The sequence below is a fragment of the Notolepis coatsorum genome (assembly GCF_963971535.1).
Source record: "Notolepis coatsorum genome assembly, chromosome: 7".
In the NCBI taxonomy this organism is placed as follows: domain Eukaryota; kingdom Metazoa; phylum Chordata; class Actinopteri; order Aulopiformes; family Paralepididae; genus Notolepis; species Notolepis coatsorum.
Window position 1 is genome coordinate 96,484,121 of NC_140171.1, and position 12,872 is coordinate 96,496,992.

General features: G+C 42.3%; 1 protein-coding gene across 2 annotated transcripts in view; it reads right to left on the reverse strand.

The window, feature by feature from the left end:
* mark1 (MAP/microtubule affinity-regulating kinase 1) overlaps window positions 1-12,872 on the reverse strand; it is a 279,824-nt gene that overhangs the window by 185,923 nt on the left and 81,029 nt on the right. For both annotated transcript variants that reach the window (XM_084319310.1, XM_084319309.1), the window contains exons 2-3: window positions 10,349-10,552; window positions 4,590-4,643 (exon numbers count right to left, since the gene is read on the reverse strand). In XM_084319310.1, the coding sequence (XP_084175436.1) occupies window positions 4,590-4,643; window positions 10,349-10,552 (258 nt within the window). The remainder of the gene's footprint in view (window positions 1-4,589; window positions 4,644-10,348; window positions 10,553-12,872) is intronic.

The following is a 12,872-nucleotide window of genomic DNA, read 5'->3' on the forward strand; positions in this document are numbered from 1 at the left end:
CGGAACGATAGCCTAGTACTACTAACGTTAGCTCCCAGAACGATAGCCAGTTAGCCCGCACCAGCCTAGTACTACTAACATTAGCTCCCAGAACGATAGCCAGTTAGCCCGCACCGCCTAGTACTACTAACGTTAGCTGCCAGAACGATAGCCAGTTAGCCCGCACCAGCCTAGTACTACTAACGTTAGCTCCCAGAACGATAGCCACGACAGCTAACGTTAGCTAATAATAGCGTTGTTTACAAACTGAAGACAGGGGCTGCGCTGCCCGGCTGTGAGAGGGAGGAGGCTGCAGCAGCTTGTGTCTGTTGCTCTGAGCGAGGAGGAGGAGGCGGAAGGGCGCTCTGGCAGCGCGTCTGTCTGTCAACAACTTGCGGGAGGAAGCCAGCTGGTACCGATACTGCAGAAAGTATCGGTACTTCGGGAAATGAGTATCGAAGCCGTTTTAAATATTCAGTATCGATATGTATCGATACTTCGATATTTTTTACAACACTAGTACGGATACGTGTACCGTCCGTTACACCCTTATTGCACACACATCCACACACTCCCTTTAAACACTACACCATATTTTATCTATTTATTACAAAAATATTTCATCGTCTGCATTGTTGTACCTCATTGCTCTGCATTTTTACTTCATTGTACTTAGGTTGTACTTTAGTTGTATAGTGTTGGGACTTTATTCCTCTTTTACTTATTTTTTTTGTACTGTATTCTGACGCACATTCTCAGGGGCTCATACAGAACCAAGCATTTTCACTGTAATGTACATACCGTACATTACGTGACAAATAAAAAGCAAACTTGAAACTTGAACTTGGTGCATTGGTGACTGAGAATGCATTGTGAAGAGCATGGGTGGCATTCACATAATTTTCACGAGCTCTCGCCATGTAAAAATAAGTAATGGAACCGTTTGAAAGGACTCTGTTTCAACTCTCACGGTCTTGCACTGAGATTGCTGACCATTTCTAACAGAAGGATACTGCAAACTTTAAAAACAAAGCCGACTGAAAACATTTCCAACGTCTTATGGCTTGATCAGTAATCAATGGGAGAAAAGCTTAAAAAAAAGACTAAACCTCTCTTTTAGACCCAGTAGTTCGAGACTGCAATGTTCTAACCTCAAATGTTGGATATTTGTATCCGTTGCCATGGAAGCCTATAGGAAACCTATAATAGTGGTATTCTAATGATGGACCTCACGTTCCCTCACACGCAATGCCTTCTTGCCTCAGTCAAATCATGGATTACTGTTGGGGAGGAAAGAAAGAGAACCGATCTAGGCCTCTGCAACTCAAGATTCAAGCTTGCGTTTCAATTTCCCCTCAAGACCACAGATCAGTACTGTACACAAAGAAGTGTTGCTTTGAAATGGGGGCCTGGCAGAAGCTCGTTGTGGAGCGCATATTTATGTCAGTGCTGTGATTTGTTCCTCATATTTTAATTTACCCATTCACTCACATTCACACACCGACGACGGAGGCAACCATGCAAGGTCCCAACCTGCTCATCGGGAGCAATTAGGGGTCAAGTGTCTTGCTCACACTTCGACACGCTGCCCGGGAAACTCCGGATTACCAGATGACCGCTGTACCTCCTGAGCCACTGTCGCCCCATGTCCCTCATGTCCGTTGTCACCAGTATTTAAAGGATCATACCAGTCTAACTTTGACTTCTCGCCATTACCAAGGATTGGCCCTTTCTTTTTTTAAATGTTATGTGCATAGGTGTGGCTCAGCGCGACAGTGGCTCAGGACGTAGAGCAGTTGTCTGGTAATAGGAAGGTTCCAAGTTAGATTCCAGCTCCTCACGGGCACCGTGTCGAAGTGTCCTTGACACTTTAACCCTAACTGCTCGCGATAGGTTTATGGTTGCCTCGGCCAACGGTGTGTGCATGTGTGAGTGAGTGAATGGGTCAATGTGAGGCGTAAGTTGTAAAGCGCTTTAGATAAAAGCACTATATAAATGCAGTCCATTTCCATTTAAAGTGTATGATCTGGTAGATCTCACTGGCTTTCACACTGCCATTGATGTTGAAAATGGGTGAAATGGTAAATGGCTGCATGCATTTATATTAGTAAATGGCTGCATACATTATCCAAAGCGCTTTACAATTTGTTCCTCCCATTTTACCCATTCACACACCGACTGTGGAGGCAACCATGCAAGGTGCCTCATCGGGAGCAACTAGGGTTAAGTGTCTTGCCCAAGAAACTTCGACACGCTGCCCAAGAGGAGCGGGAATTGAACTGGGAACCTCCTGTGAGATCTGGTTTTGTTTTTCAATGTGTACATAATGTATAGGGCTGACCTTCGAATTTTCTTTTGGAATTCGAAGCTTCGGGGCAGAGATTCAATTTTAATTCGAAGCTTCGAGAGAGTTTTTTTTTTTTTTTTTTTTTTTAATGTTTACTTTTTTTTATGTTGTGGCAATTGTCCAGCACTTTGTTCAACTTTGTCAGTGCCGTAAAGTTTAAACCTTTTTAAATCTTAGACAAACGAAACACTTTATAAAAGCAGCACAATGAACACAAATCCGTCAGTGCCGAGTCCGACCTCATCTTAAATAACAAACAGCATTGCTTGTTGTAGTTAACAAAGAGAGGCAGAGTTGATTTTGCAAAAAATTTAAAAATTTATATATATATTTTTTTTTATATATAAATAATCTTAATCCCGAATCCCATGCCCATCGAACGAAGCTTTGAAGCATTTAAGACAGCCCTAATAATGTAAATATCTGGAGAAGCAGACATCTACTCTGACAGATCTATAGAGATATTAGTTTAAATAGATGTATGTATGTATGTGTGTCTCCAGTCAGACTGTGACAAGGGCCTTTATCAGCTGAACTCCCAAGCCCCAAAGATACCCAACGAGCCAAGGTCATTACCACCACAGCAGAGAAGTGATGGGGGCAGGGAAGCCACAGCGTTTGATTTGGGTGAGAGCCTGAGAGGTGCTTTAATATCAACAGAGAAGCCGTTGCCATGGGGAAGAGATAGACTAATAAATTTGGGTCGTCGGTGAGACGGAGATGCATTGCGCGGTTGCTATGGGCTGTCAGTCGTTGCTAAGGGCTATAGTTTATAGCTGGGAGTTCTTCCGGGTTTGGTCAGACTTAGGAACGAAGGGTGGACACGTAGACAGAGACCTCAGGAGCTAGAGGGTGGGGGGGAAGGGACGCGTGGCCCCACCCTCTGGTTGCCACAAGCTAGCTTCGGCTAACAGGGAAGGCTTTTTGGATAACACTAGGCTGCGACCACCACCATGGGACTAATAGCAGAAGAGACGGTAGAGATAATGAATTCGATATATTTTTCAAGGACCTTTCAGAACTGTGTTTCCACCTTGTACAGAGTATGTTTATGAGAATAAACGTCAATACCAGGAGAGGTATCCTGCTTCCAGTGTCTTGTTAATAATTTTTGAGACGAATGTATCCACGGAGAGGGTATCACTCAGTACGATAAGAAAGAGATAAACACAACGCAGAAAACTTCACGGAGCCACAGGTGACGAGGTGATACTGGCTGATATATCGATAAATCCAACACTCCGGATTACCAGACGACTGCTCTACTTGCCGAGCCACTGTCGCGCCTGATAGAGCCATTTACCATTTCACACTGCCATTGATGTTGAAAATGGGTGAAAATATACTCAATCTCTAAATCGCTAGGCATAGGCAGTGGTTGAAAGTAACTAAGTAGTCAATGGATACACAAACGTCATGTAGAATATGTACTTTTACTTTAGATACTTAAGTACATTCAATAGCAAATACTTCTCTACTTTTACTTAAGTAGAATTTGAATGGAGGACTTTTACCAGAGTACTCGTTTATCTGAGTATTTCTACTTTTACTAAAGTAAAGGAACTGTGTACTTCTGCCACCACTGGCATAGGTAACTTACCCTTGTGAAAAACAATACACCTTAATGTCGGCTAACGTTACTACATTACTCTGCTGCAAGCCATTCAAATCTGCACAGCAACTGGGAGTTAAAACAAGTGCACCCAAGTCGACGAGCGGGGGAGCGTTAGCGCAAGTTGAACAACCAAGTGGCTTTCAGAAGGCGGAGTTACATATTTCTACTAGTCATTTTCAAACAACTTTCAAGTCTCATGGAGTATGTCCCACGCCTTTCAACGTCAATAGGTGATATCAGCTAAAACACACACCTTATACACCTACGAACGCAAAATGTGCAGGGCTTTATCAGCCGATATATCTTGATCGGAACCTTTTAAGTCCTGAATATCGACACCGGTCCCAAAACTCCAGTATCGGTCGGGCTCTAGTATAGGCAGCCATTCTTAAACAACGGACAACTTTTCACCAAGAGTTGTAGTTACAGTGGACAGAAAACCCTGTACTTTCCATCTGTGACTCATACTCAAAGTCAGCCTGTCCAGGTGAAGCCAAAAGGAGGCTGTATTGATTCGTTTTATAATCCGATATCTGTGAGCTCCTGTGACCCCTCCCTGGACTGTGTTTGACATTAGGGAGAGAGAGAGAAAGAGAGATGGGGGGTGGGTGGAGAACTGCACAGAGGTCAACAAGTGTGAGACCTTACCTTTTGTAGACTAGTGGGGTTCAATTGCGTTTTATCTATGATCTTCACTGCAACCTGCAGGAGACGGAAGAAGAGCACAAGGAAGAGGAGACATTACATCAGTGATGTGATGGAGGCTCTAGAAAAACAATCATCCCTCCTTGACATTTTAGCTTGTTGTCATCGTCCACAGTTATTTAAAAAAGATAGTTGAACTTAGCCTCAACTACTCTGTTGTAATATATTCTCTGTATATTTGATGTGGGCCATCTCAGCCACACCATGGAGATAGAGAACACTAGATGTCGCACTAGAAAACCAGCATGTAATTTATCCAATCGGGTGAATTCCACATGGGGAAATGGGAGGTAGGGAGGGGACACATGTAAACAACAGCATACATTATTTTTAAATGATAAATTCATTAATCAATCATCTTTTAGGGGGGGGGGGGAATACTTTTATTCCGCACCTTTCTAAAAGCAAAAAAGTATAAAATGTTATCTATAGCGCCTTTAATTGATCTCAGAATAATCGCTGGTGAAGATACATCAGAGACTTTCAGGATTGTAGGGATTGCGTCACCATGTTACTTGCAGGCACAACAAGCCCTCACTCAACACTGACGTATATTCAGCATCAATCATTTATTGTGCGGCTGACGCAGGTCAGTGCATCCAACTGACGCTTTCACCATTCCACTTAGTTCTTACTCCGCTGACTTTACTCTCTCCGACTATCAAGATGACAAGGAATACTAGAGCAGTTCAGGTCAAGTGTTTGCAATGGAATTTGTTATTTTATTTCAAATCAAATGTATTTGTATAGCCCAAGATCAAGTGGAATAACCCCAATGGGCTGTACAAGTCAAGAAGAAATATCACAAACCACCATAAAATCCAAATATGCAACACTCCCAGACTTTCCCCAATGAAGATAAAGAACTACTCACTAAAAACCTAGCAATAGGGAAAAGAAATAAGTGAATAAGAATGAATATCTGCTTTCATAGTGTTTAAAGACCTGTTTTTTTTATAGTTAACTCCTCTTTGAGGCATGACTTTGACTATACTTTACTTACTATATTTAGATTTAAATGTATTGACACTATACAGCACAAGTACAGTACAATGAATATATTTGGCATCCAACCAGTGCAGTAAAGTGTAACAGTAAAGTGCAATAGTAATATACAATGTACAGGTGATTAAACTAGATATAAAATATATAAATTAGTACTACTGAGTAATAGTGCTATTAATGTATGTATACAGTTGTAGTATTAATGTAGGCGGCTACGTGGTGTAGTGGGCAAGGCACTTGCCACGAAATGCTGGAGACGCTGGGCTCGTCAGTTCGAGCCCAGCGCTCCACATTTGCTTTCAGTTTAGCTGGTTGTCCGTACTAATACACATTGGCCGTATTAGGGGGTGGGAAACTGATGGGTGGGGATCGGGCGTTGTGGACAGCGACTCCTACAGGTCGGTTGGTGTGCCTGCGCAGTAGAATCAGGAAGTGTCAGGGGCAGCGTGAGCCTCCCACGCGTTACTCCTCGCCACTGAGAGATCGAGCTGCGCAGGTGAAAAGATGCGACTGCTGTTACCTCAAGTACCGGAGGGGACTTGTGCTATGTATGACTTAGTCCACATTGCAGCCGGCTTGTGGGAGGCAAGAAACAGCGTCCGTGACAGGGGAGGGTTGAATTGGATGATACGAAATTGGGATGGGAGAAAATATAGAAAATGGGAGAAAAAGTGGATAAAAAAAAAAAGTTGTAGTATTAATGTACAATGATACAGGTATAACTATGGTAGTAAGTCGTACTGGCCAGCAGCATAGCTAGTAAGTGTAGGTAAGGGATACATACAGATATATATATATTATCTACAGATAGATGTGGATATATATAGATACGGTGAGAATAAATATATATATATGTGATAACTAAACAATAAAAATGTATTGATTTTGCTATACTGCAGGCAAAACGAACATTAGCTTTCAATTGGAAGAAATTTGATGCACAGCAATCTGCGCTTGGATCAAGAACATGGCACAATGCATGTCAATGGAGAGAATAACATAATATCCTCACACAAAATAGAGGTTTACGAGGGTATATGGAAACCATTTAATGAATACTTAAAAAGGGAAGATATAGGAGGGCTTCTACAGGAGGAAAGCTCAGGACAGGATGCTTAAACGCAGCGTTTCTGGGGTCTTCGGGTCATGGGGGGGCGCAGGTGGATGGGGTGGGTGCTGGTTGGGGCCTTGCCGTGGGTGGTGGGGGCTGCGGGTTGGCCGCGGCTGTGGCCGTATATGTCGGGGCTCTGGTCGATGTTTGGTCGCTTTGTCCCCCGCGCTCTCCCGCGGTACAGCAGTTGAGCACGGGAGAGAGCGGAGGCATGTTATTAACTCATTCAGCGCCAATCACGAGAAAAGTCGGGTTAACTCGCCAACCGTTCAGCACCAATCACGAGAAAAGTCGGGTTTTAATCGTTATTTCTTTTATTAGCTATATCCATTAATTTTTCATCCATCCAGCCTGATGTTATCATTGGGAATGAGTCTGAGCTCACAAAAGGGCAAATACCGCCGCCTACGCCTTCCAGCCGGTATTGCACTCCATTTGAAACGATGTAGTTTTGTTTTCTGGGCCGAGCTGAGCCGTGCGGGCAGGGTTTATGGCGTTCTACCCAGAAGGTAGACAGCGACGACTGGCGCTGAATGAGTTAAAGGTTGTAATTTTAATTAATTAAACAAATTTAATTTTTGACCTATGTATGCTATATTTGATTAAAGGTACCATTGAATGTATACATATTATTTGTATATGATTTACACTAAATGTGGACTTAGAGATGTTGAGATTGGCAATGTAAATTTGACTTGTGTATTGTAAAAACCAATACAAATATATATATATATGAGCTGGGCCGTTAACGGCGTTAACGTGCTGCGTTAACGCGAGACTAGTATCGCGCGATAATATAATTGACGCCGTTAATCTTTTTCTCAACGTTGGGTCTGTATTGTCCTTAAATACTTGCCGTAGTTCCCAGCTGTGGTAACAGGAAGTGATTGCACTACCGGAGCTGTAGTCAGAATAATGTGTTAAACTAAAGTAGTGATCCGGTAATCATTGTTATACAGGTGAGGTTAAGAAGTCCTCAGGATATAACACAATTTGGCGATGAGGACGTCTGAATCTGCGCAATGCAAGAAAGAAGAAGTCCGTTGCGAGCTTTGTTTACATTATTAACGTTAGCGAGTTACCATGTTAGCTCACGTTGGTCGGGCGGCACCTGTAAACATCTACAAGAGGAGGAAATCCACTTTACACACTAAAGGAAGGATCAACTGGACTATCGTGAGTGTTTACAACAGAAATGGCTTCGGTTATTGGAAATATTGGACCGTTTGATGACAATATGTAGCCCCTTTCGTGACTGTGATGCACCGAGTGAATCCACAGTCACTTGCTCATCAATAGGAAACCAACCTAGATTTACCATGAAGGACTGGTTCTGGCCGAGCCGTTCGTTATACAAGAATCACAGAGACGTTTCAAAGGTGCTCACAGTTGCACGAGGGTTTCGGACAGAGATACGGGATGGTTTGAAAGCTCTGCGTTGCTAATAAACATTTTAAATAATTTTTATAAACTGCACAAAACGGCATTATTTCCGCCGTTGGGTGATCACAGCGCATGCGCACCATCCCGTATATCTCTGTCCGAAACCCTCGTGCAACTGTGAGTACCTTTGTAATTTCTCTGTGATACTTGTATAACGAACGGTTCGGCCAGAACCAGTCCTTCAGGGTAAATCTAGGTTGGTTTCCTATTGAGGAGCAAGTGACTGTGGATTCACTCGGTGCATCACAGTCACGAAAGGGGCTAATGACAATGTGGAGCAATATGAAATGAAAATGGGGGACCCTGATGTAAACAAGACAAACGTCTTTCTCTGGTCTGCATCCCCTTAACAATTGTGTGTATTGAGCCGTACTGTATTGTACCCATTCTGCAATCTGTTAAATAACGTTTTCATTCATTCATTCATTCATTCATGGAACTGTTACACTGAGCTTGCACCGTCTGAATTTGTTGAGAAACTTCTGCAGCAGTCTGTGTGTGAGCAACCAGTCAGCATTGTGAATTTAGAGATCCACTAAAAGACACATTGAGAGACAGGTTTGTGTGTGGATTAAGAAATGAAGGTGCACAGAATAAACTACTGACAGAGAGTGATTTGACACTGGAGAGAGTTGTCAATATCAGTGTAACAATGTTAATGGCATCAAAGAAAGGGCACAGAAAATTATGATACATCTGGTTTTAAAAACACTGGAAATTACAAAAAGAAGAGACATGTTCATGCTGTTGAACAAGGAGATAGAACATCTAGTGACTCCTCAGATGAAGAGGAGAGGATAAATCTCCTCCTCTGGTCATTATTTGGGTAGAACACACCTATTTTGAATGCCTTCGGCAGATTTCTTTTTTTTTAGCCATTTTAATCTAGATTAATTCCAGGATTGCAGGTATATTAATCTAGATTAAAAAATGTAATCTATGCCCAGCTCTAATATATATATATATATGGTATATACAGCATTATTGAACATGCTATAATGCAGAGTTGTATGGGTTATATGCAGGTGTATAAGTAGGTATAGAGGAAGGATTATATGCAGTATATTTACAGAATATATTTACTGAGAATATTTGGTGGAAAAACATTTACACAAATTGTTATTCAATATAAAAAGAAATTAAAAAGTTGTCCAGATGTATTTTAAACCATTACAAAATTTTCTATATTGTATAAATGTTTTTTTCATCCAGTTGTTTCATAAACTACTGAAAATGGCTAAGCAGCATCTACACCTTAATCCTCATTGAGAAGCAAGGATCTATGAATATGCAAATAGAATATGAGCACCTCACCCAGAATTTTAAGATAGGCTAGCCGCTACACATCCGCCTCCATTCATTTGTGCTAAACTAGGCTAGCTTGCAGCCAGATAGCTTTCTACAGAACGCACAGAGAAGAAATAGGCATCCATCTTCTTGTCTAACTCTGGGGAAGAAAGTAAGCCCATTTTCCATAATGTAGGCAGGGTCCTTTAAACATTGCTAATCATGACAAGACATTCCAGGATAAAAACACTGAAATTCTCTCACTGGAACGCCAATCTAGAACTTTTGATTATGAAAACAACTTTGTTATTCATAAGTTCAAATGAAGCTAGGAATATTCTAATTCTTTATCTGCGCAACGAGACAGTAATTCAGCCTCTGAGCACACATAACAATTGAGTCTCATTAGCAAGTCTCATTAACACTACATTAGGACTACGGTGGATTATTTTTTTTACATTTTAAGATTGAACCTTTTTCCCTGTGGTATCGAAAATGGTATCGAATATCGATACTTTTCAAGGTATCGCATCGAAGTTAGAAATTCCAGTATTGTGACAACACTATTGTGTAGTGTGATGTGTGCCGGATGCCAGTGGTGGTGACGGAGACAATTTCCACCATACATTGTAAAGCGCTTTGAGTGTCTAGAAAAGCGCTATATAAATGCAATTAATTATAAAATTAGCATACAGTTGACGGAATAAAAGCAATGCATAAAGTGCAGACATAAGAATAGGCAAAAAGTACAGTGTTGCTCGAAAGCATGTGAACCCCCCGGAAGAGCCAGTCCCCCAAACATCAATCAATGAATGAGTACAGTAAAGTAAAGTCAAAATAAGATTCTGAAACATACCTCTCGTCCCGTCAGTATGTGCCTGGCCAGTTTGACTTTGGCAAAATTGCCCTTCCCAATGGTCTTGAGCAGGCGGTAGTTGCCGATGTGTGGCTGCTCGTCGGTGGTGGACGACACGGAGTTCCGGCATCGCGGCAGACTGTGGCGACTTCCGGACTTGGCAGGGGGCACCGGGGGCTCGGGGTAGCCGTCCACAGACGTGTGCTGGAAGAAGACATGTAGAGATAAGCAAGATGATACACACAACCGGAAGTGGGCGTGAGATGGGATAGTCGTGTGTGAGAGAGGCTCCACTAAACTCCAACAAAAGTGTACAATTTAAGAAGGCAATTCAATGGTAGAAGTAAAAAGAAAGTTGACAATATAAGTTGTAGATGCGCAACTGAGCTATGCCGAGACAGAAGAAAGACCGAAAGGCTAAAAAAAAGTCTACAACCGAGGACGCTAGCAAAGAAGCTAACGATAGCAGCAGCAGCCGGTCGGAATCAGAGGAAGAACAAGCTGAAACTACAGCGCCGACCACAACGGACATAATGACCGCTACTGAATCAAAATGTCGATTCAAGGTTTGAAAAGTTGGATGCATCACTTGCCGGTCTGAAACAGACAATGGATAATATTGATGAAAGGGTAGCCGCAAACGAGGATGCCTTGAATGAACATGAAAACCGAATCAAGATTCTGGAAGGCAAATGTGCCGTGTGGGAGGAGGAGGCCAAGACGCTCGGTGAGCGAGTGGACGACCTCGTCTCGCGCTACAGACGACAAAACATCCGGATCATAGGTGTAAAAGAGGGCACGGAAAAGGGCAATCCTACAGACTTTATTGCAAAACTTATAACAACATTGCTGGGAGATGAGAACTTCAACAACAAGCCTGTTAAAATCGACCGAGCATATCGGGTTAATATGAAGACGGCAACAGATGGCACTCCACGCCAAATTATAGCACGGATCCACCATGATTCAGTGAAGGAGCGCGTTCTGAGGCTTGCAACACAAAAGTTCCCCTTACAACATGAGGGAACGCGCATCTACATTTTCCCGGACCTGGGACCGGCAGTATTGACAATATCAGGACCAGATGCAAGACTGCGGAGGTGAGATGCGGATTCCGACACCCAGCGACGTTCGTGGTATCGGTTGGCACAGACAAGCGCACGTTCAACGACCCGAAGGACGCAGAGAAGTTCCTAGACGACAACAAAGTGCCGCGTTAATCCAACCCGACGGTACAGACGACCGCTTCAATATGTGATCACTCACGAGATTACAACGGCTCATTGCGCCCAGCCTACCTACTTCTCATTTGCTTTTGTTGGACAGGTGGAGACGATTGCATACACAGACTATCATGGTATGTTTACTAGCTCTTAAGGTATTTAGATTTAGAGGTGTTTTGTTCGCAGAGGGGACTGGAGGGAGGTAAAGAGGGCCCCGGAGGACAGCGTAGTGTTTTTCATGTTAGTTTGCGGCAGTACATATTATTTGTTTTTATTTTTTCTTTCTAATGGCGGAATGTATACAACACTTTGGGCGATTTTTGCTCTGTCACATGATCATGGATAATATGTCATGTCAGTAAATAACAATGGGGATAGTACAAGGATTGTAAGCTGGAATGTAAGAGGTCTAAATCACCCAGTTAAAAGAGGTAAGGTAATGGCTCATCTAAAAAGCCTGAAAGCTGATGTTATATATCTTCAAGAGACACATATTAAGAATATAGCCAGGAACAAGTTACGCATGGGATGGGGATCACAAATATTTCAATCAAACTTCGGGGCCAGGGCCAGAGGGGTCGCTATTATTATCAAGAGGGGTGTGTCGTTTGATCATGAATGCACAATCGCGGATCCGAATGGTAGATTTGTAATTGTATCAGGGACACTTAATTGTGTTCCTGTAACATTGATAAACGTGTATGGTCCAAATTTTGATGATCCACTTTTTTTTGAGACAGTTCTGAATAGAATTCCTGACATCGGTAATACAAATATTATATTGGGTGGCGACTTCAATTGTGTAATTGACCCTGTGTTGGATAAAAAGTCATCAAAGGTATCCGTGAACAGCAAAGCCAGTGAGGTGTTAAAAAGTGCCATGCACAATCTAAATAAACCTGGTTGACATATGGAGGCTACGCAATCCTACCAATAGAGACTACTCTTTTTTCTCTCCAGTACATAAATCCTATTCTAGGATTGATTTCATGCTGTTAGACTCTAAACTGATATCCAATGTTGTGTCCACACAATACCATACTATCCTGATAAGTGATGAATGAATGAATGAATGAAAACTTTATTTAACAGATTGCAGAATGGGTACAATACAGTACGGCTCAATACATACAATTGTTAAGGGGATGCAGACCTGAGAAAGACGTTTGTCTTGTTTCCATCAGGGTCCCCCATTTTCAATTCATATATATTCAGATCATGCTCCCATGTCACTGGATGTTAGGTTCACTAGACATAGAAAGGAACGCACCTGGAGATTTGACAACACAATCTTAAAAGAG